This window comes from Cervus canadensis, chromosome 29, assembly GCF_019320065.1.
Source record: "Cervus canadensis isolate Bull #8, Minnesota chromosome 29, ASM1932006v1, whole genome shotgun sequence".
Taxonomy (NCBI): Eukaryota; Metazoa; Chordata; class Mammalia; order Artiodactyla; family Cervidae; genus Cervus; species Cervus canadensis.
In genome coordinates, this window is record NC_057414.1 from 27659854 (window position 1) to 27683974 (window position 24121).

General features: G+C 51.5%; 2 protein-coding genes across 2 annotated transcripts in view; both read left to right on the top strand.

The window, feature by feature from the left end:
* Positions 1 to 18265, top strand: part of DCPS (decapping enzyme, scavenger) — a 45075-nt gene extending 26810 nt beyond the window's left edge. The window contains exons 3-6 of the mRNA XM_043452403.1: positions 1987 to 2132; positions 9005 to 9118; positions 13815 to 13925; positions 15662 to 18265. Of these exons, the coding sequence (XP_043308338.1) occupies positions 1987 to 2132; positions 9005 to 9118; positions 13815 to 13925; positions 15662 to 15928 (638 nt within the window). The 3' untranslated portion in view covers positions 15929 to 18265. The remainder of the gene's footprint in view (positions 1 to 1986; positions 2133 to 9004; positions 9119 to 13814; positions 13926 to 15661) is intronic.
* The window catches only part of ST3GAL4 (ST3 beta-galactoside alpha-2,3-sialyltransferase 4), a 52255-nt gene continuing 45588 nt past the window's right edge, over positions 17455 to 24121 (top strand). Inside the window, exon 1 of the mRNA XM_043452400.1 lies at positions 17455 to 17568. Within this exon, the coding sequence (XP_043308335.1) occupies positions 17533 to 17568 (36 nt within the window). The 5' untranslated portion in view covers positions 17455 to 17532. The remainder of the gene's footprint in view (positions 17569 to 24121) is intronic.

A 24121-nucleotide genomic window follows, 5' to 3' on the forward strand; every position in this document is an offset into this window, starting at 1 on the left:
CTCTGCTCTTTGGCATCTCAGGTGCCCGAGGTTACAGAGTCAGGATTTGAACCTGGCTAATGGATGTCACAATCTGGCCCTTCTCCACCAGGCTACACTGCAAGGGGCCAAGGGGGTGATATCACATCTATTTCAGGCAGTCCCCTGCCTCCTGAGATCTTGTTTGTGCTTGATATTTGACCTCTGGCCTGTGACCCCGGGGCTATTAGAGGGTGATGGGCGTGAGAAGGGCGCCGAGGGTGGTGAAGAGGCCTCTGTGCCTCCCTTTCGGGGTCAGATCAGAGATTCCCAGGAAGCGGGGTGACATTTACTTAGCCCTCCTGTGGTTTTGAGGACACACCTTGCTTAATGTTCACAGCTACACTGAAGGCTCGATTTTAGGACCATCCTTAACAGATGAGGAAGTTGAGACTCCGGGTTAATGACACAGCCAAGGTGGCGCAGCCGGGAAGGGGAGTCGTGTGTCAGCCCACGGCCCCACACGGTGATGCTTTGCTTGCTACACCTGATGGGCCGGTGCCTTTGGTCCTTCTGGAAGTCACGTGCTTGGCATGGCACCTCTGGATGCCTGCACTGGGCTGGCCTGCCGCACGGCGATGCTGGGCCTGCGGGCAGGGGTGGAAAGAGCACGGACCTCAGGGTGGGAAGACGGTGGCCCCAGCCTTCCTCTGCCCCACGGCCCCAGCCCCGAGTCCCTGTGATCTCTTCCCTCACCTGTGGAATGAGCTTCACCTGCATCCTCAGACCAGATGTGCACGTGTAGGTTGTGGTTCTCAGCTGGGTCTCGAGGTGTGTAGGCGAGCCCGAGAATCTTCTGGAGCGTGCGGTGCCCGCGCTGGGCGGCCCCCTCTCAGGGGCCCCTCCAGGCAAACAAACACATATGAATCTGGTGTCGGGGAGGATGTCAGTCTTTTGAGAAACATCCCAACTGATTTTTAAGACACTGTTTCCTTTCCTGCTTTTAGGATCTACGTTCAAGCTGTTGCGGCAGATGTTAATAGAAATAGGGAAAAGGACTTAACCAAACCCAGGTGGTGCTGGACAAGAATCCTACCCTGGAGTCTCTTTAGGAAAATGACCAGGTTTCCTTGCGATGGACACAGTGGTTCTCAACTGGGGGGCGGGGGCAGTTCCCCCCGCCCCGGTGGGGGGCATTTGGCAATATCTGAGGCACTTATTTTAGTTGTCACAACTGGAGAGAGGGTTTAACTAGCACCTCGGAAGCCTGAAGTGCTGCTCAATAGCCTGCAAGGCATGGACAGCCCCCACAGCAAAGGATTACCTAGGCTGAAACGTTGATGGTGCCAAGGTCAAGGATGAGTAACCCCGAGTTGAGAATAGCCAGTACTTAAATAGTGTTTATTATGTGTCAGACGTTGTTGGTTTAAGAGCTCCACAGGTATTGACTTGCTAATCCTCCCAACCCTCTGACGTGAGCTGTTATTATCCTGAGCTGACAGATGGGGAAGTAGGGGCCCTGGGAGCTTAAACACCTGGACCCAGGTAGGGGTCCCGAGGAAGGAGTAGGCAGGACCAGGACTTGGCTTCCCTGGAGTCTGTGCCTTCACCCCCCGCATTAAGGGAGTCTGTTTGACTTTAAACCAGATTTTCAGCTTTGGGTTCAGAAGGCCACACTGGAACATTTGCTATCTGAGAAGAGTCAGAAACCTTTCATTCCTGTGCCCAGAAAGTAAGAGAGAAGGGCTGGAGTTAAGGATGACGGGGGGCCCTGTGATCCATCCATGAACATCTTATGTTTTCCATATTCTGGGAGTGATTCACCTTCATGAATTTAATGGCATGAGACACCTCATGGGAGTGGAACACAGGTGAATCATGACTTCTTAGCCTTCGGCTCCCATCACTGGGGAATCAGAGACAAGACGGGGGCCACCTCCTCCCCGTGGTGCCGTGGGGGCCGGAGGGTGGCAGGACTGGGTGGAGAGCGTGGCTGACGGCGGCTGGGGCTGCACTGTGTCTTTGCAGAAGTGAAGACAACCGTGGTTTACCCCGCCACAGAGAAGCACCTACAGAAGTATCTGCGCCAGGACCTCCACCTGGTCCGAGAGACGGGCAGCGACTACAGGAACGTCACCTTGCCCCACCTGGAGTCCCAGAGCTTGAGCATCCAGGTACCGGCCACCACAGCTCAGGCAGGCCCCACGGGTTGGACGCGGAGTGCTGTCCCCGGGGCCAGCGTTTATCTTCTCAGGCATCGGTCGAGATGGTCCCAGGGGCCAGCGGTGTCCCTGCCTTCACGCCGCTTACGTCATGTGCAGGCGTCAGATAGCACGCGAATGTACACGTAACCACACAAGGCGTGAGACTGTGAGTGCTGTGGAGAGGAATAAGCAGGATAAGTGGCAAAGAAAGTGCTGGGTGAGGTGGTCGTGTTTCATGGACGACAGTCACCTGCATGGATAAGGGAATTGACGCTGGTCTCAGGCACACCACCGAGGCAATCTGGGATCTCAGAGCAGTCCATTCCCTGGGAAGAACTTCTGGCTACTCTGTAGTAGCACTGATGCGATCTCAAGAATGGCTTACCCAGACCAGAGGTCTATAAATGGGTAAACAAATGCTGGTTAGGCCTTCCCCATCCCGATGCCCATTCCTGGTTTCACCTGCAGCTAACCAGTCTCCAGGAGTTGAGTCCCAGGGGAGAAACTTCCCCTCCCCTTATGCCCCCTGCATCCATTCTGAGGGACAGGATCAGGAGGGAGGGGCTGGTGCACGGCCTCTTCTTCCAGGGCTGTGTTCACAGGTTGGAAGCGTCTTCAGAGTGTATTCAGTCCCTGGGCCAGACGCAAGGCCATTTCGCTAACAGGTCTGATTCTATTTGGGTCTATGCCCAGCATCAACCAGATCCTTTTCTGAAATTGGCCCCATGTGCATGCTCAGAGTTAATGTGATGGATGAGTTGTTTTCCTACCCTGTCTGTTTATCACTCACTCCTGTTCCCTGAGCATTTGAATGTAGACAGTGTGGCCACGGCGGGGCAGGGTGTCCTGATGTGTATGGGAAGCTCATGGCCATTTCTCCCAGGCGCAGAGGAAGCGGGGGTGTCCTGGGTGTGGGGTCCTTCAAGGTGGACTGTCCTTGGGAGGAGGAAGGACAGGAGGCAGACAGGGGCAGAGGGAGGTCCCACGGGGAAGACCCGGCCAGGCTGTTAGCCATGGTCCCCACACAGGATTTGCACAAGGCTTCTCTAGCTCACTCCGGCTTGATTTTTTTTCCCCCTTTTTTAACAAGGACATCTCAGCACTTGCTATGTCTTCTAAGTAGGAAGGAAATTGGTCTCCATCTTCCTAGAAAGCATCTTGGATCGTGAAACGGATGTCCTGGAATGTGTGTTTTGCTGCACTAGTTGCACATATATGTGATTCAAGAGAGGAAGTCCTTAATACAGTTTCGGCGTGAGTCATATATGCACCTTCTTAAAGACCACTGTACACAGCCTCTGGGGAAATAGCTCCGCTACTCTACCCACTTCTGTGTGACACGAGTGTTCATGTGTTCTTTATTATTTTAAATTGGCCGAGCTGTGTGGCTTGTGGGATCTTAGTTTCTTGACCAAAGATTGAACCCAGGCCCTCAGCAGTGAAAGCACCGAGTCCTAACCACTGGAGCACCAGGGAGTTTCCCCATGTATTCTTTTTCGACTATTTCTAGCAAGTTTACAAGCACTCGCCTTAATTGGCAATCAGTTCAGTTCAGTTGCTCAGTCGTGTCTGACTCTTTGTGACCCCATGGACTGCAGCACGCCAGGCCTCCCTGTCCATCACCAACTCCCGGAGTTTACTCAAACTCATGTCCATTGAGTCGGTGATGCCATCCAACCATCTCATCCTCTGTCGTCCCCCTTCTCCTCCCGCCTTCAATCTTTCCCAGCCTCAGGGTCTTTTCAAATGAGTCAGTTCTTCACATCAGGTGGCCAAAGTATTGGAGTTTCTGCTTCAACATCAGTCCTTTCAATGAATATTGAGGACTGATTTGTTTTAGGATGGACTGGTTGGATCTCCTTGCAGTCCAAGGGACCCTCAATAGTCTTCTCCAACACCACAGTTCAAAAGCATCAATTCTTCAGTGCTCAGCTTTCTTTATAGTCCAACTCTCACATCCATACATGACTACTGGAAAAACCATAGCTTTGACTAGACAGACCTTTGTTGTCAAAGTAATGTCTCTGCTTTTTAATGTGCTGCCTAAGTTGGTCATAACTTTTCTTCCAAGGAGCAAGCGTCTTTTAATTTCATGGCTGCAGTCACCATCTGCAGTGATTTTGGAGCCCCCCAAAATAAAGTCTGTCACTGTTTCCATTGTTTCCCTATCTATTTGCCATGAAGTGATGGGATCAGATGCAATATATATTGTAATGAAAACTGACCTATTTCAGTCCTGTGGCCACTGCTGAGTTTTCCAAGTTTGCTGGCATGCTGAGTGCAGCACTGTCACAGCATCATCTTCTAGGATTTGAAATAGCTCAACTGGAATTCCATCACCTCCACTAGCTTTGTTTGTAGTGATGCTTCCTAAGGCCCACTTGACTTCACATTCCAGGATGTTTGGCTCTAAGTGAGTGATCACACCATCGTGGTTCATGAAGTTTTTTTTTTTGTTTAGTTCTTCTGTGTATTGTTGCCACCTCTTCTTAAAGTCTTCTGCTTCTGTTAGGTCCCTACCATTTCTGTCCTTTATTGAGCCCATCTTTGTGTGAAATGTTCCCTTGGTATGTCTAATTTTCTTGAAGAGATGTCTAGTCTTTCCCATTCTATTGTTTTCCTCTATTTCTTTGCATTGATCACTGAGGAACTCTTTCTTATCTCTCCTTGCTATTCTTTGGAACTCTGCAGAGTGAATTGGCAATAGCTATTATATTTTTGAGCATCCCCTAGGTCCCAGACCCTGTGCTAGGGTCTGGAGGGTCACCAGATAAGCACTGATAATGTCCCCACAGTCTTGTATGGAAGGTGGGCATGCAGTATAGTGGGATGAGCACTTCGGTGGTTAATACACCAGGTACAACTGTGACACAAAGGGAAGTTGTCAGCCCAGATGCTGGGGGGCTTCACTGGGGAGAGGATCCTCCAGTTGGACCTTAAAGGACAAAGAGAAGTTTGCCAGGTGGACAGAACAAACAGGGCACTGCAGCCAGAGCAGAGAGAAACTCCAGGCCTCGGAGGGCTGGACTCTGATGCGTTTGGGGAGCTAGCCAGAGAAGACAGGCAGGGCCCAGGAAGAGGTGTGTGCACCTTACCCAGGAGACCAGGAGTTCCCAAACCTGGCCAGTCGTCAGCATGGCCTCTTGAGGTTTTATAAAATTCAGAGCACAGGGCGCTCCTCGGTATCTCCTGACTCAGGATGGACCTGGGAAATCTGGATTAGGAAAAAATCTCTTGTCAGATTTGAGGATGAGTGCCATAGGCAGTGAGGGTCCTGTAAATAGTTTTAAGCACGTGGGTAATGTGACGAGATTTAAAGAAGCAGTTGGAAGTGGTGAGAGTGGAAGGAGGAAGAGGCAGAGGGGCACTTTTTCGATTAAGAGTCTGGGCCTAGATGAGGGCTGGCTTGGAGCAGCAAGGGGAGGGCCTGGGGTGACTCCAGGGGTACCTTGGGCAGTGAGTGGCAGATGGGAGGATGGTTAACCAGCACAGGGGCATGGACGGCAGAGTGGGTTTCCGTGGAGGACAGTGAGTTAGCTTGGGATGTCTCGGCACTCACGAGGTGACTTAGAACAGCAACGGCCCGGAGCATTTTTCGGGCGCCATATCTTCAGCAACAAGCTTTTGGAGACTAGCTTCAGAGCCAGGCGGCCTGGCCCCAGTGTCTGTGCTCTTAGCCATTGACGCTACTTGGATACTCAAATCTGAGGTGCTTGTAATTTCCCAGTTAAAAAAAAGGATGCAATGGGATGTCTGGATCCAGAGTCTTAGAGATCCATTTGTGAGCCCAGGGTTTGGCCTCTCGTCCTGACACCTTAGCGCCTCGAGAGCTTGTACTTCGTTTAAAAATAATTTTTGTTCTATTTTTTTATTTTTGACTGTGCTTTGTTGCTGAGCGGGCTTCTCTCCAGTAGTGCATGGGCTTCTCATTGCCACGGCTCCCTCTTGTTGTGGAGCACGGGCCCTAGGCACGCACATGGGATCCGTAGTTGCAGCTGATGGTAGTTGCAGCTCACGCAGCTTTAGTTGCCTCACAGCATGTGGGATCTTCCCAGACCAGGGATCGAACCTGTGTCTGCTGCTTTGGCAGGCAGATTCTTATCCGCCACACCACCAGGAAAGTCCTCGTCTTTCACTTTTGAGTCCCAGTTTCCCCGTCTGGAAAATGTGATGGACAGCACCTCCCTCCTGGGGTCCCGGCGGAGGCTGAGAGCCAGGCCACATACCACGTGCCTGCTGCTGTTCCCCGCACAGAAGAGGTGCCAGAGGGGTGGCCACTGTTGTCCACACGGGGGGGCAGTTGCGAGGAGGAACAGGAGGGCTGAGACACGGCGGGGGAGGGGCGGCCGGAGGAGAGGGGCCAGAGCCAAGGAGCAGGAGGACAGGGAAGAAGGAGGAGAGAGGCTCCTGGGGCAGTTGCCAGCATCACCCACAGGGAGAACGTCACACCCAGATGGGTCCAGAAGCTGCCAGTGTCCCCAGAGCTCCGTCATCCGTGGGGCCGAGGCTCCCGGGCTTGCTTTCCCAGGGTGTCCCTCCCTGTGATGTCACCCTGTGATTCGTGTGAGTGGCATCCCCCAGTTCTCCTCCCACGTCTGTGCTGAGATGTCCTGTGAGTCCAGGCCCCTCCCGCTCTCCCAGGGGCTGTCCCCACATGGATGGCATGGAGCTTGGTGGGCTCTGGGGCCGGACGCTGGGTCGGGACTGTGTGAACTTGGGTGCACATCCTCGCACCTGCGGGCTTGCCTGGCCCCCAAGATGCTGTCATCATAACACGCCTTCATCACACCACACCCTCCCAGCCCTCGGGCGCCCCTCCAGTCTCACACGTGGTTCTCTCGCGCCCCAGAATCAACGCACTTCCTTTGCTCTCATCCACTCTTCTTTTTCCCTTCCCACAGCTGGTCTTGCAGCCTCAGGCACGCCCAGCCTGACCTTTCCCAGCAACTTCTGTTTTCCGCTGCCTCCCTGGGCAGAGCTCTGTGTTGGACGCCTTTCTGAGCATTTTCTCGCTTAGTCCTCACCACAGCCCTAACCTGTGGGTATAATTAGCACCTCTTGACGAAGGAGGAAGCCACGGCTTAGATGAAATCAATCACTTTGCAGCGTGCAGCCAGTTAGTTAGTGTTGGAGGTGAGAGATGAGCCCCATGTTGTTGGGCTCCAGAGCCCATTCATCCTCCCCCAGATGATATGTTGTTTTCTAGGCGGAGGCAGGAGCTGTGGGGGAAGGCAGGGCCCTGGGGTGGCCTGGCCTGCTGTGGGCTGGGCAACCCAAGGGCTGTCTACGCAGAACCACCATCCCCTCCCTCCCATTTATTTTTGGGAGACTTCCGATCAGGATCCGACTGACTTTTTTTTTCTCAAGTGGCACATTCCTAGAGAGATGTCCAGTTAGAGAGGCGATGCTTCCCCTGGGAAATTCTCAATTTGCTGGGCTGTGCATTGCTCTGGCCCCAGGGTTGCACAAAGAAGCCACTGCAGGATGGCCTCCAGGCCTCACCAGGAAGTGGCATGGCCAGGCTTTCCTTGGGAAAGCCGCTCTTTTCTAGTGGGTTGACCTTACTGTGACTGGCCTGTGGGTCTCACTGGGGGGCCTGGGAGGCCCAGATCGTCCCTGGCAGGTTCCCTCTGCCTCTTCCCTCTCTGTATCAGACGGTTGCACTTGGCCTTGGCTGTGCTGGCCGAGAGTGCAGGATGCAGACTTGGGGGGCGGTGGGAAGGGAGCCCGCAGGAGGTTGGGGGGACAGCCCTGGCTCTCGCTGACCCTGCTGCGCCAGCACTCCTGGTGGTGGGCTAAGGAGCCCCGTGTTGGCTGGCCGTGTCGGTGCCCTGTCCTCCCCTCCAGCCCTCGTCAGCTCGAGTGCCTTCCCGACCGTGGGGCAGAAGGGGCAGCTGGGTGAGCCCAACTCCGGCCCCCTCTCTGGCTGTGCAGCCCGGTTCACTGTTAGAGTTTGGGCAGGAAGGAAGTCACGTTGGCAAAGGGTTCTCAGTGCTCAGGGGCAGTGGGGTAGAATGGGCTCCAGGGGTTGGAGCCCCATGAGAATAGGGCCTTCATATCTTGACCTCCAGGCTGCAGGCTGGCTTCCTCAGAGAGGCCACCAGGACCTTCATGGTAAAGTGATGCCCTTGGGGTCCATGCAGTGCTCAAGGAAGAGTCCTTGAAGATGGTGGACAGCAGCTGATCAAAGGGCATGAGAGAGCTGGCAGCCCAGGGTTGACAGGAAGGCAGGAAGGGTCTGTCTCATTGCCTCTTGTGTGGCATTTCTTCTGCTTTGTCGTGAAGGGTCCATGTCAGGGGGGGTAGAGGTGCTAACCCCACGCTCACAAGAATCCCAGGGGGGCTGGGAAACCCAGCACAGTTACTTCCAGAACACAAGCCGTTCCTTGCCCTGGCGTGTGGCAAGCTCACTCTGCAAAAGGAACTCCCAGCAGACTCTCTGCCCCGTGGTCCTGTCAGGGTGCCGGGACACTTCACCAGAGTCCCGTGGGCAGTGGAAGGGGATGAAGACCAGGCCTGTGAAGCCACAGCAGAGGATGTACACAGGGGTGGCCAGGACGGGTCTAAAGAGTGAGCTCCGTGTGGACCCTTGTGGGGGCAGCTGTAGTGACCCCCGTGGGGATGGCCATGGTGTCCCCCACTGGGTGGCCGTGGTGGGAGAGGGGAGGTCTCTTCTGGACCCAAGAGCTGATCCCTGGGACAGGATGGCCTGAGTGTGGATCCCCTGAGCTTCATGCCCCTTTAATATTGGGTGTCCTTCCCTGAGCCTGCCTCTCCCAGCATGGGGTGTCTCTTGGGGAAAGGACTGGCCTGTGAGCCCCATCTCTCTGCCCTCCTTCCAGTGGGTGTACAACATTCTCGACAAGAAAGCTGAAGCTGACCGGATTGTCTTTGAGAACCCGGATCCATCCGACGGCTTTGTCCTGATCCCCGACCTCAAGTGGAACCAACAGCAGGTAAAGGATTTCGCGCGGCGCCTCTCTGGTCTCTGAGTGCCCCACTCCAGCTGCCGCTCCTTAATCCTGCCCTTCTTCCTCCTGCTGGTCTCTTCTCTCTAAGCAGATTATAATTAACCGACAGGGGAGGCTGAGCTGTCTGCAGTGGGAGCAGCTACACAAATGTTTACCCTTCAGTGGGCCAGTTAAAGCCCCTTCTGGCTTACCTCCCACGCTAGGGGTGAGGATGGGCAGTGTTTGCGTCACGACGTCACAGGCTACTCCTTCATCAGCCAAGTGCGAGGCTTCCACCCTCCCTTCCAGGGGCGCCCAGAGCCCTGAGATGGACAGTTTACCCCTCTCCATGCCCTGGACACCAGCACATCCAGGCAGGCCTGTAGCACTGGCTGGCAGAAACCATGGGGACCAGCCGGAGGAGTCCCCTGCACTGCCCGAGCCACAGAGGGGGCCTCCAGTGGCTCAGGCACTGCCCCCCTAAAGCCTTTCAGCTCTGCTGCCTGGCCCTGAGCGCCCCCCCGCCCCTGACCTTTTTGGGAGCGGGTTCCCCAGGAGCTGTCTTCACTCACACTGCCCCTCCAGTCCTCTGCAATCTCTGTGCACCTCCTCACCTCCTCCCTCATCTCACACTGAGAGGCCCATCCCTAGGCTCGCTAGCTATCGCCTCTTTGGGTGGACTATCATGCCCCGAGAGTAACAGGAACCAGCAGGGCACCGGGTCCAGGCAGCGCTGCGCCCACACAGACTGGAGCTGGGCCCGGATAAATCCAGGCTCTGGGTTCTGTGTTCCTCACATCATTGTTAGGTCTCCCGGGGACGCTAATCTGGAGTGGCGGCCCTTCCCGCCTGGGCATACACCTCCCGTCTCACTCTGCACCCTCCGCCGAGCTCATCTGCATTCTTTTGGCTGGATGGGGTGGGTTTCCCCGACCAGCCACACCACTCCAGTTGCCAAGAGATGGGGGAGCCGAGAGCCTGTGGCTGGGGTGAAGGGCACAGAATTCGGGCTCAGAGGCACAGGCAAGCCCGTGCCAGCTGTCTCCCGGGGCGGCTCATAGGACTTCCTGGATGTGGCTGGCGGGGGAAGGAGGAGGCAGGTAGGGAATCTGAAGGGAGTTTCCAGAGGTCTCAGTGCTGAGCTGGGAAGGTCAGAGGAGCCCGCCCTCCCCTCGGTGATGATGTGCAGAGGCCGCCCCCCCACCACAGCTGATCCCCATTCAGGCCATAAAGGAAGGCAGCGGACCAGAGAAGGACGAAGCCAGAGCCCCCGTGGGGTAGGGACGCCGGGGGGCTCTGCCAATCCCGTCCGCTCCCTCGGGCAGCCCTGCGCTGGCCGTTGTGCATCACACACGCGGTGCAGGGAGGTGGGGGCAGGTGGGGGGCGCCGGTAGGAGGAATTTGGACTCATGAGGTTCCTGAAGAAGACCTTGTGATTTGCAGGAGGTGGTGGTCCGAGAGCCACGTGGGGCCAGCCGCAACCTCCCCATTCAAGGAGCCGTAATGCTCTGGCGCCCGCGGCACCGGGACCGGGAGTCCATGCTCCTGTTTACCTGGCACCGGCAGGCGTCCTGCTGGGCCTGCCCGGGGCACTGCCCACTGCCTGCCCCCTTAAGAGAGGACAGGCTTCAGGCGCCGCAGCAGGGTCCCAGCCGCACCGTGGCGGGGTGACTCACCCTCGGGCTGTGAAGGGACCAGCTTGCACATCAGGCTTTTAACTTGCTGAGTGGAGAGGTGTGACCGTCCCTGACCTTTGCTTCATTACCACTTATCTCCTTGTGGTGCCACAATTAAGGGCCTTACATCCCTGACTGTGACAGAACACTGAGACCCACAGCTCCCTAGAATTAGGCAGTGTGTCCAGCAGGGAGATGGGCCAGGCCCGGACTTCTGTCCTTCATCCCCATCCACCAAAGGAGGGCAGAGGAGAGGGCGGTCTGGCATGTGCGCTGAGGGGACTTCTAGCCACCCTGGCGTCCCCTCGTGCCGCTGCTCTGCCCAGAAGCGTGTCTTTTTCCCCTCACTGATGGCCCAGGGTTAAAAAACGTCCATCCATCCATTCGTCTGTCCGTCCGTCTCACAAACATTTTGCTGCTGTTGTTTAGTCACTAAGTCGTGCCTGACTCCTCTGGTAGCCCACCAGGCTCCTCTGTCCATGGGATTCTCCAGGCAGGAATGTTGGAGCAGGTTGCTGTTCCCTTCTCCAGGGGATCTTCCTGACCCAGGGATCGAACTCACGTCTCCTGATTGCAGGTGGCTTCTTTATCACTGAGCCACCAGGGAAGCCCCACAAATATTGATCAGGTCCCTAATGTCTGCTGGAGATTCTGGCTCCCTGGAGACTAGAGAATCCCTTCTTCAATTCTCTTTAGAGAGAACCTGTATATTCCTTTTCATTGTCTTATTTGAGGGTGTAGGGATTGGTCTGGTTAATACCCGTGCATGTGTGTTGGAAATTCGTTCATGTCCAACTCTTTGCAACCCCATAGACTGTAGCCCGCCAGGTTCCTCTGTCCATGGAATTCCCCAGGCAGGAATACTAGAGTGGGTTGCCGTTTCCTTCTCCAGGGGATCTTCCCAACCCAGGGATCAAACCCACATCTTCTGCATTGCGGGCAGATTCTTGACCATCTGAGCCTCCATGGAAGCCAACACCAACATGTACATGGTAATAGTACAACCTGCACACAGAGTGGGCAGTGAAAGTCCATTCCCCCACCCGACATTCCTCCACGTCCCTGCCCCAGAAGAGATGGTTTGTCCCTCCTCCATGGTCTCTACATTATACATGTCAGCATGTATGTGCATGTTCATGTAGACGCACAGACACCTTCAGCTCATGGAATGTAGATCCTTGTGTCTAAGGCACGCAGGCAGGAGCCTCGATCTCCGCGTCTCTCCTGAGGTGGGGCCATGGCTGTCCGGAGCTCCAGCCGTTCTCCATTTTGCCCCTCGCTAGGAGGCTGTTGCTTTGACTTTGCTGCCCTGCCTTAGAGTAGACAAGGTTGATGGCCTCTGTCTCCCCAGAGGGATTGATGTGCTGCCTTCTGGGATGCCAGTCTGAGACCTCGCCAGCCCCTCACCTGTTTTTTCTTTCCAGATCATTTTTCTGGGCATCCGGGGCCCTTTGGGGAAAATCCGGGGTCATGTCTGCTGTCAGAGGACAGGTTTGTTTTCCTTCCCTCACTCAGCCTGTGAGCTGGCACCCAGCGCAGGCTTCATGCTTCATTCCATGCCAGTGGAGCAGAGAGCTGTGACTTAATGTCATCCTTAGGATTTGTCAACAGATATCATCTAAACAAATGTTACTATTGTTTGGAGGGCCCGTGACACTGACGACGTGGAACTGCTGAAGACACCCACACACACACACACTCCTAGTTCAAACAGCTTCGTTTTCTGCTGCTCCTTGGGTCTCAGCTTGTACAAGAGTCCTGGACACAGGCCATGAGAAGGAAGAGTCCAGAAGGGACTTGCAGAGCTGAGGCCCAGGTGGGCACCGCTTAGCCGTCTGCTGGCAGGTTCCCACCGTGCTCGTGTGTGGCCTGTCTGGGGCAGAAAGCCTGGCTCTTAGGGCTCTGGTGGAGACGAGTGCATGTGGCATGAGAGACTGTTGGCATGAAGAAGCACAGCTGGACATCAGGCACCATCTGGAAAGTCTCATTCCCAGTTTTTTAATTTGGGGCCCTTGGGGACCTGGCCTGGTGACTCATGGTCCCCAAATTATCTCATTGAGGAATCTAGCAGCTTGGCCTGCAGAGCTGAGGGCCGCTGGATCCGCACCAGGCCCTGGCCCTTGGAGCCCTGGTGTCTGAGGCTTGCTTTGCACGAGGATGTGAAACTGGCCAAGGCCAGGGTTTGGGCAAGGGGAGACTGGGACAGGAAGGGTTTTCTGGGCAAGAGGAAGAGTCCGTTTGCTCTCTGGCTCAAGGTTCTGGCTCAAGGTCTTGTTGGCCTCGGGTCTTTGTACTGTTGTGACCCCCAGGTCTTCGGCTAGCCGCTGTTTTCAGGAAGGACAGCAGGAAGGGCTGTGAATGAGCCCTGTGAGATACGGGAAGGGAGACAGGGGTGAAGCGAGGTGGAGCTCACTGCCCCCCGCACTTGCCTCTCCACTCCTCACCTGCCTGACTCCAGGCACACGGAGTCCCCCTCCCTCCACCAATGCCTCTGAGCCTTTTTCACTGTTCCTCTTGCTCAGTGCCCTTTCCCCAAACCTTCCCTCTTCTTGGGGACCCAGGTCCCCTGTGTCCTGTCCCAGGACGCCTCTCTGATCACCCTCACTAGTCTTCCCTTGTTTCTCCTGCGCTCTTCTCCCCTTCTGTCTTACAGCACTTACTTCAGTACATGTGATTAGACCATAAAAGTGGTTCATGGCATTTTCTTGAGCTCCCCCCCCACTTCTGCCCCCCTACTTCCCCATCAGCTGTGAGTATGTAAATACTCTCATGTGATATTTTTGAGCGGGAAGAATAAACACAGGCTTCTTCCCTTACTTACACTACCCTCGCTCACCCAGGGCAGGTGGACGCCCACCTTGCCTGGGGTTGGGTCCGGCCACAGTGTCCCTGGGATTGGCGGCGGCTGGCCCTGCAGGCCTTGGGGAGGGGGTGCTTCCTGACTTCCGGGGGGGCAGTTCCAGGATGGGCAATCTCCGAGGTTGGCCCCCTGCTGAGCCCAGTTCACCCAGCCTGTGTCTGCGCAGCTCGATGACCTGTACCTGATCGCCATCTGCCATCGCCGGGGCATCAAGTCGCTTCGGGACCTCACCCCAGAGCACCTGCCGCTGCTCAGGAACATTCTGCAGGAGGGGCAGGTGAGGTTCCCGGGGCTGAGTCCACACCAGGGCCCAGAGGGGTTATGCTCCGATTCCCGTGTGTTCCTGGGCCCCTTTCCTCACCCCACCCTTCTGTAACACGGCTTCTCTCTAGGTGCCCTGCAGGGGCCTGTGAAGTCTCAGAGATGGCCTCAGGAAGCCCCTGGTCCTGGTCCCACCCTGCCTTCCTGCTCTGCACTGAGCCCTCCTGCCTCACCCCACACAGGCTTCCTCAGTTCGGGTCCTCGATTCTGCTCCTTGACGTTGTGCTGCAGGTCACATCTGGGATGCCCTCCCATCCCAGGGTTATCCCTGATAGCTGCATCACGCCACACGTGTTTCTTGGGTAGATGGTCCACGACCTAATATGGATCTTCATGTGTCCCCTCGTGTACCCCAAGGACAGAGACTGAACGCTCTAGCACCTGGCGTTCTGGGACACCTTCCCTCTGGGAGATTTGCTGAATCGGATGAAAAGGCTGCTAAAAGGAGCCCTGGGGACGAGGGCAGATGGTGGGGGAGAGGAGAGTCTCAAATCTGGGGCTGTGATCCTGGTTCTGACACTTTGACCTTAGCCCACTGGGTGGCCTCGGGCAGATCATTTCACCTCTCTGGGCCTGAGTATCTGGAGGGGTCCTTCTGTAGGGTTTGGTCTCAGCCTTGTTTCCACTTGTTTCCACTCTGAGACATTGGATGGTGCAACCTCCATGCCAGGCCTGCTGTCACCAAGGTTTCCAGCAGGGGAGAGGCTCCCCCTGGTTGAGGTTCAACAAGCCCTGCTCCGAGGCTCTGCCAGCACCTGGGGGCAGGGCTCTGCCTGGGGCCACTCTCCTTCCCCTCTGGCCCCCTCCCCACTGTGCCCACCTGCCTTCCCACCCACCTGCTCACCCCACATGTCCCTGGCTGTCTTTCTCTTTTCTCTGGATGCGGGGCCCCTGGGAGGTGTCAGGCCAGCACTTGCATCTGCCCTGGCAACTCCAGCGCCCTTTCTCAGGTGGGCCAGCCCTCCAGGAAGCCTGGATGCCCAGATCCCTAGGGGCGCACCGATCAGCAGAGCACAATACAATCCCAGCATGTGTTCTGAGCCCACGGGGCCCTGTCTTTCTTCACCCCTGCCGCCTCAGGGATTGGCCTACATTGGAAATTAAATCTTCTCTTAATTCCGAGAGGCTTGGAGGCTCCTGTAGGCGGTTGGAGGAGAAAAAGCTCTACCACTGCGCAAGGTTGGGGTGGGCCAAGGGAGCTGGGGCCAAGGGTGATGCTTTCCTCTTCCCCGGGAAGTCCAGCGAGAATCCTGCGTCCCCTCCCCTGACCTTTCTCTGCCACCAAGCCCTTAGCTCTGCTGCAGCCCCGCTCCACTCTGTTCTGTGCTGAGCGGGAGAAAAAGGCTTCCTGCCACCCACTTGATGATTTAAGTCTGGTAACTCCTCCAGGGCAGGCAAGTCCCCCAGGCTTGGGAATCCGGGCCCGGTCCTTAGCACTGAGACTTCCTAGAGACCCAGCAGCGACCGAGGAAGCGGGTGTTCTACCAGGTTGGAGCGGGGAGCCCTGATCGAGGCCACCGTCCCCTTCCTTGGGAAGAAAACCTCCACCGCGCTGCTTGTCACCTGCACCTGCTGGCTCCCTAGAATGGAAGACAGGGGTCCCGAAGCCACCCGTGGGGCGACGGAGAGGCAGGTGGGGGCTGTGGGCAGCGGGCGGTTCTGGCTGACGCTCCCGCCCCCGCTTCTCGCCAGGAGGCCATCCTGCGGCGCTACCGGGTGGCGGCGGACCGGCTCCGCGTGTACCTGCATTACCTGCCCTCCTACTACCACCTCCACGTGCACTTCACCGCCCTGGGCTTCGAGGCGCCGGGCGCGGGCGTGGAGCGCGCCCACCTCCTGGCGGAGGTGATCGACAACCTGGAGCAGGATCCCGAGCACTACCGGCGTCGCACGCTCACCTTTGCGCTCCGGGCTGACGACCCGCTCCTGGTGCTCCTGCAGGAGGCCCAGAGAAGCTGAGACGAGACCACCCTTGGGGGGGGGGGGGCACCAGGGTTTTTAGCACCAAGGGAATTTTTTTTTTTTTTTTAATGTATTTTGTACTGGCTTCTTCCCAGCATGAGAATAAACCATCAGTCTCATTCAGTATGGACCCACAGCGTGGCCTGGGGAGGTGGAGAGGGCAGACCCTAGCGGGGTGAAGGGGGGTGGGCACGGCCAACTGGAGGGCTCGGGGCTTTCTGCGGGTCCCCTCCTGGCTGACTTCACTCCTTGCTGTCCTGCTGCCACCTTCCTCTTCCTTCTTCCCACTCAGTGTTTTCTTCCTGATGGTCCACATGTCTGGGGGGTCCCCGCCCCCCCCCCCCCCCAAGAAAAAACCACATACGAAGTTTTTTTGGAAATAATGTATAGTCTTTCTGACTGCACTTCCTCTTTCCCGCCCCAGCACTTAACTCACACTTCCCATGTGGGAGCCGGTCCTGTTGATAAACTCTTGTTGACAGGGCTGGAGGCTGGCCTCCTGGAAGTGGGAGGCCCTAATCAGAATCAGATGATGCAAGCTCAAGACTCCGGCCTTTGCCTCTGTTTCTTGGTCAGTGAAACTGTGGCCTTGAGTTTGTTGTCTGGACAGGAAGACAAAACACACTGCCGGAGAGCAGCCAGAAGATAAATCCAGTGTCTCAGCAGGGCACAGTGGCATGGCTGCAGTGAAGTCCAAAACCCCTGAGTCCTGGGGTCCAGGTGTGACCGCTCTCCTAGGGCCCTGACCGCAGAATTGTCAGGCCAGGAAGGGACTTCAAAGCACCCAAGGCTGATAGCCTGTAGGAAGCCATCAAGGGCTTATCTGGGAAAGTGAGATCTCCCACTGCTCCAGCCGAGCAGGGACACGGGTGCAGACATTGGTGACATGTAGTTAAACACATGAGGCCCTCTTCCCAGCCCAGGGGACAGACGAATCACGCTGCCCGAGAGGGGCCGGCATTTGCTCTTTGGTCAACATGGGGCTCTGAGTTACCACATCTTGCTCCCGCAGGACACACTGCCAGGGGAGGTAGGATGTGGGTCTTGCAGAGTGAAAGGAGAATGAAAACGGAGACACAGGACTCGGGGTGGCCCTTACTCTGCATACCCTGGACCGAGAACCAGGAGACCCGATTCACAGCCAAGCTCCAGTCACTTGTTCCTCACATTGCTACTTAAACACGTACTGCACCAGACCCAAGGCCTCCTGAGCCTGTTTCTTTGTCAAGGGGCACGGGGATGAGGATCCACCACAGAGCGATCTGCTGGTGATCGTACACGCAGCGGGCCAAAGTGGCACGGTTGCAATGGAGTCCAAAGCGTTGACTCACTGCATGCCTTTTGAGCCAGACGATGTCCTAAGGGCTGGGAATCCAGAGACGACTATAAAGAAGCTCCCAGGCTAGGGGGCAGACCGACAGTCCTCAGCCGGAGGGATGCAGAATGAGAACCGTCTTCTCCTCTGCCTTAGCTTTCCTCCTGCCTTCACTTAGCAGAACCCACCCAGCTCCCCACCTCCCCTGAGACAGCATCCTGAGCAAAAAGTGCTTAAGCCTCAGCACCGCTTGACTGATGAGCCACCGCCAGGCCTCTCGGACGGCATGGACGGTCCCTGTGCGTTTAGCTGCGTGTCCTCGGTGAGTGTCTCCTCTCCTGCAGCGGAGGTGGGTGTCACCTCGTAAACTTCGGAGGGCTCCCCACCGGCGCCAGGCCCCCGTCCTTGGCTGACTTTCTTCCTGGCTGGGTTGGGGAGGGAGGAGAGAGGTTGGAGATGTGACTGCTTTTCCTCGGCTCCTCTAGTTTGCCCAAAAGTTTCCTCATAGGGCAAAATTGCTGAGTGTTCTATATTTGTCAACATTCCTTCATGAAAATGAGAAAAATAACATTTCAGGGGGAGTTGGACAGTTAGTTCCACGTTGCCTGGTTCTGTTGAACACAGATCCCCAGAATGGAGAAACAAATCAAGAAACAGTTGTGAACAAAGTAACACGTGAAAATGTTTCTCTTGTGATATTTGTACTTCCAAACAAGTTTAATGGATCTGTTTTATTTCTGAATAGGTTGATGTGGGTCTTTTAACTCTTCCTTCTCAGAAAGGACTAAATCTTTATTCCAAACATGTATATAGAACCCTAAAAGGACCTTTCTTTTGTAAGAAGATGGTGATGATTAACAGTAGCCGTTTTCAGAAAATCCTCACATAGCAAAATAAATGTTGGCAACCCTATGTTTGCTCCATATTCTCATTGAAATTACATTGGATTCTGAAGTCTATGTAAACTTGAAGTTACCAAATTTTAGCCACTGTTAAAAAATAAACATGGACTAAATTTGTTTGAAGTGTTTAAATTCAAAGAATGAGGTTTTGAACATCTACCCTCTTTTTTTTTTTTTTTAAAGAAAAAGAAATCTTATTGAGCTTACAACTTAGTGAGACACATAGACATAATTGGGCTTCCCTGATGGCGCAGTGGTAAAGACTTGGGTTTGATCCCTGGGTCAGGAAGATACCCTGGAGAAGGAAATGGCAACCCACTTCAGGATTCTTGCCTGAAAAATCCCATGGACAGAGGAGACTGGCCAGCAACAACAGTCCATGGGATCACAAAGAGTTGGACACAATTTAGCAACTAGACAACAATGATAGACATAATTACAAAGTAATTCCACAAACAACTCAGTTCAGTCACTCAGTGTCTGACTCTGTGACCCCCTGGACTGCAGCATGCCCGGCTTCCCTGTCTATCACCAATTCCTGGAGCTTACTCAAACTCATGTCCATCGAGTCGGTGATGCCATCCATCCATCTCATCCTCTGTCATCCCCTTCTCCTGCTTTCAATCTTCCTAGAATCGGGGTCTTTTCCAATGAGTCAGTTCTTTGCATCAGGCAGCCGAAGTATTGGAGTTTCAGCTTCAGCATCAGTCCTTCCAATGAATATTCTGGACTGATTTCCTTTAGGATGGACTGGTTGGATCTCCTTGCGGTCCAAGGGACTCCCAAGAGTCTTCTCCAACACCACAGTTCAAAAGCATCAATTCTTCAGCGCTCAGCTTTCTTTATAGAACAACTCTCACATCCATACCTGACTACTATGGAAAAACCAAAGCTTTGACTAGATGAACCTTTGTTGGCAAAGTAATGTCTCTGCTTTTTAATGTGCTGCCTAAGTTGGTCATAACTTTTCTTCCAAGGAGCAAGCGTCTTTTAATTTCATGGCTGCAGTCACCATATGCAGTGATTTTGGAGCCCAGAAAAATAAAGTCTCATACTGTTTCCATTGTTTCCTCATCTATTTGCCATGAAGTGATGGGAGCAGATGCCATGATCTTAGTTTTCTGAATGTTGAGCTTTAAGCCACTTTTTTCACTCTCCTCTTTCACTTTCATCAAGAGACTCTTTAGTTCTTCTTTGCTTTCTGCCATAAGGGTGGTGTCATCTGTGTATCTGAAGTTATTGATATTTCTTCCGGAAATCTTGATTCTAACTTGTGCTTCATCCAGCCCGGCATTTCGCATGATGTTTTCTGCATATAAGTTAAATAAACCAGATGACAATATACACCCTTGACGTACTCCTTTCCCGATTTGGAACCAGTCTGTTGTTCCATGTCTAACTGTTGCTTCTTGACTTGCATACAGATTTCTCAGGAGGCAGGTCAGGTGATCTGGTATTCCCATCTCTTGAAGAATTTTCCATACTTTGTTGTGATCCACACAGTCAAAGGCTTTGGCAGAGTCAGTAAAGCATAAGTAGATGCTTTTCTGGAACTCTCTTGCTTTTTCAGTGATCCAACGGATGTTGGCAATTTGATCTCTGGTTCCTCTGCCTTTTCTTTTTTTTCTTTTTTTTTTATTAGTTGGAAGCTAATTACTTCACAACATTTCAGTGGGTTTTGTCATACATTGATATGAATCAGCCATAGAGTTACATGTATTCCCCATCCCGATCCCCACTCCTACCTCCCTCTCCACCCGATTCCTCTGGGTCTTCCCAGTGCACCAGGCCTGAGCACTTGTCTCATGCATCCCACCTGGGCTGGTGATCTGTTTCACTATAGATAATATACATGCTGTTCTTTCAAAACATCCCACCCTCACCTTCTCCCAGCAAGAGTTCAAAAGTACTGTTCTGTATTTCTGTGTTCATTTCTGTTGTTGCATATAGGGTTATCATTACCATCTTTCTAAATTCCATAATTGTGGTTAGTATGCCTGTAAGTGTTCTTTATCTTCCTGGCTTCTTCCTGTGTATAAGGGGGCTTCCAGTTTCATCCATCTCATAGAACTGATTCAAATGAATCTTTTTAAAACGGCTGAGTAATTTCCATGGTGTATATGTACCACAGCTTCCTATCCATTCATCTGCTGATGGGCATCTAGGTTGCTTCCATGTCCTGGCTATTATAAACAGTGCTGTGATGAACATTGGGGTGCACGTGTCTCTTTCAGATCTGGTTTCCTCAGTGTGTATGCCCAGAAATGGGATTGCTGGGTCATATGGCAGTTCTATTTCCAGTTTTTTAAGAAATCTCCACACTGTTCTCCATAGTGGCTGTACTGGTTTGCATTCCCACCAACAGTGTAAGAGGGTTCCCTTTTCTCCACACCCTCTCCAGCATTTATTGCTTGTAGACTTTTGGATAGCAGCCATCCTAACTGGCATGTAATGGTACCTCATTGTGGTTTTGATTTGCATTTCTCTGATAATGAGTGATGTTGAGCATCTTTTCATGTGTTTTGTTAGCCATCTGTATGTCTTCTTTGGAGAAATGTCTGTTTAGTTCTTTGGCCCATTTTTTGATTGGGTCATTGATTTTTCTGGAATTGAGCTTCAGGAGTTGCTTGTATATTTTTGAGATTAATCCTTATCTGTTGCTGTCATTTGCAAATTTTTCTCGCCAATCTGAAGGGCTGGTCTTTTTCAAACCTTCTTATAGTTTCCTTTGTTGTGCCAAAGCTTTTTAAGTTTCATTTAGGCTCCCATTTGGTTTTATTTTTTGCTTTTAATTTCCAATATTCTGGGAGGTGGGTCATAGAGGATCGTGCTGTGATTTATGTCGGAGAGTGTTTTGCCTATGTTCTCCTCTAGGAGTTTTATAGTTTCTGGTCTTACATTTAGATCTTTAATCCATTTTGAGTTTATTTTTGTGTATGGTGTTAGAAAGTGTTCTAGTTTCATTCTTTTACAAGTGGTTGACCAGTTTTCCCAGCACCACTTGTTAAGAGGTTGTCTTTTTTCCATTGTATATCCTTGCCTCCTTTGTTGAAGATAAGGTGTCCACAGGTTCGTGGATTTATCTCAGGGCTTTCTATTCTGTTCCATTGATCTATATTTCTGTCTTTGTGCCAGTACCATACTGTCTTGATGACTGTGGCTTTGTAGTAGAGTCTGAAGTCAGGCAGGTTGATTCCTCCAGTTCCATTCTTCTTTCTCAAGATTATTTTAGCTATTCGAGGTTTTTTGTATTTCCATACAAATTGTGAAATTATTTGTTCTAGTTCTGTGAAAAATACCGTTGGTAGTTTGATAGGGATTGCTTTGAATCTATAGATTGCTTTGGGTAGAATAGCCATTTTGACAATATTGATTCTTCCAATCCATGACCACGGTATGTTTCTCCATCTGTTTGTGTCCTCTTTGATTTCTTTCATCAGTGTTTTATAGTTTTCTATGTATAGGTCTTTTGTTTCTTTAGGTAGATATACTCCTAAGTATTTTATTCTTTTTGTTGCAATGGTGAATGGTATTGTTTCCTTAATTTCTCTTTCTGTTTTTTCATTGTTAGTGTATAGGAATGCAAGGGATTTCTGTGTGTTAATTTTATATCCTGCAACTTTACTATATTCATTGATTAGCTCTAGTAACTTTCTGGAAGAGTCTTTAGGGTTTTCTCATGTCATCTGCAAACAGCGAGAGTTTCACTTCTTCTTTTCCTATCTGGATTCCTTTTACTTCTTCTTCTGCTCTGATTGCTGTGGCCAAAACTTCCAACACTATGTTGAATAGTAGTGGTGAGAGTGGGCACCCTTGTCTTGTTCCTGATTTCAGGGGAAATGCTTTCAATTTTTCACCATTGAGGGTGATGCTTGCTATGGGTTTGTCATATATAGCTTTTATTATGTTGAGGTATGTTCCTTCTATTCCTGCTTTCTGGAGAGTTTTAATCATAAATGAGTGTTGAATTTTGTCAAAGGCTTTCTCTGCATCTATTGAGATAATCATATGGTTTTTATCTTTCAATTTGTTAATGTGGTGTATTACATTGATTGATTTGCAGATATTAAAGAATCCTTGCATTCCTGGGATAAAGCCCACTTGGTCATGGTGTATGATTTTTTTAATATGTTGTTGGATTCTGTTTGCTAGAATTTTGTTAAGGATTTTGCATCTATGTTCATCAGTGATATTGGCCTGTAGTTTTCTTTTTTTGTGGCATCTTTGTCTGGTTTTGGAATTAGGGTGATGGTGGCCTCATAGAATGAGTTTGGAAGCTTACCTTCATCTGCAATTTTCTGGAAGAGTTTGAGTAAGATAGGTGTTAGCTCTTCTCTAAATTTTTGGTAGAATTCAGCTGTGAAGCCATCTGGTCCTGGGCTTTTGTTTGCTGGAAGATTTCTGATTACAGTTTCGATTTCCTTGCTTGTGATGGCTCTGTTAAGATCTATTTCTTCCTGGCTCAGTTTTGGAAAGTTATACTTTTCTAAGAATTTGTCCATTTCTTCCAAGTTGTCCGTTTTATTGGCATAGAGCTGCTGGTAGTAGTCTCTTATGATCCTTTGTATTTGAGTGTTGTCTGTTGTGATCTCTCCATTTTCGTTTCTAATTTTGTTAATTTGGTTCTTCTCTCTTTGTTTTTTAATGAGTCTTGCTAATGGTTTGTCAATTTTTTCAAAAAAACAGCTTTTAGCTTTGTTGATTTTTGCTTTGGTCTCTTTAGTTTCTTTTGCATTTATTTCTGCCCAATTTTTAAGATTTCTTTCCTTCTGCTAACCCTGGGGTTCTTCATTTCTTCCTTCTCTAATTGCTTTAGGTGTAGAGTTAGGTTATTTATTTGGCTTTTTTCTTGTTTCTTGATGTAAGCCTATAATGCTATGAACCTTCCCCTTAGCACTGCTTTTACAGTGTCCCATAGGTTTTGGGTTGTTGTGTTTTCATTTTCATTCATTTCTATGCATATTTTGATTTCTTCTATGATTTGTTGGTTATTCAGAAGCGTGTTATTTAGCCTCCATGTGTTTGAATTTTTAACATTTTTTTTTTCCTGTAATTGAGATCTAATCTTACTGCACTGTGGTTAGAAAAGATGACTGGAATGATTTCAATTTTTTTGAATTTTCCAAGACCAGATTTATGGCCCAGGATGTGATCTATTCTGGAGAAGGTTCCGTGTGTACTTGAGAAAAAGGTGAAGTTGATTGTTTTGGGGTGAAATGTCCTATAGATATCAATTAGGTCTAGCTGGTCCATTATGTCATTTAAAGTTTGTGTTTCCTTGTTAATTTTCTGTTTAGTTGATCTATCCATAGTTGTGAGTGGGGTATTAAAGTCTCCCATTTTTGTGTTACTATTAATTTCCTCTTTCATACTCGTTAGTGTTTGCCATACATATTGCGGTGCTCCTATGTTGGGTGCATATATATTTATAATTGTTATATCTTCTTCTTGGATTGATCCTTTGATCATGATGTAGTGTCCTTCTTTGTCTCTTTTCACATCCTTTATTTGAAAGTCTATTTTATCTGATATGAGTATTGCGACTCCTGCTTTCTTTTGGTCTCCATTTGCATGAAATATTTTTTTCCAGCCCTTCACTTTTAGTCTGTGTGTGTCTCTTGTTTTGAGGTGGGTCTCTTGTAGACAGCATATATGGGGGTCTTGTTTTTGTATCCATTCAGCCATCTTTGTCCTTTGGTTGGGGCATCTCAACCCATTTACAATTTAAGGTAATTATTGATAGGTGTGGTCCTGTTGCCATTTACTATTTGTTGTGTTTGGGTTCAACGTTTATAACAACCTTTCTGCATTTTCCTGTCTAGAGAAGATCGCTTTAGCATTTGGTTGAAGAGGCTGGTTTGGTGGTGCTGAAATTCCTCTCAAGCTTTTGCTTTGTCTGTTAAAGCTTTATGAGTTCTCCCTTCAATAGCTGAAATGAGATCCTTGCTGGATACCAGTAATCTAGTTGTAGGT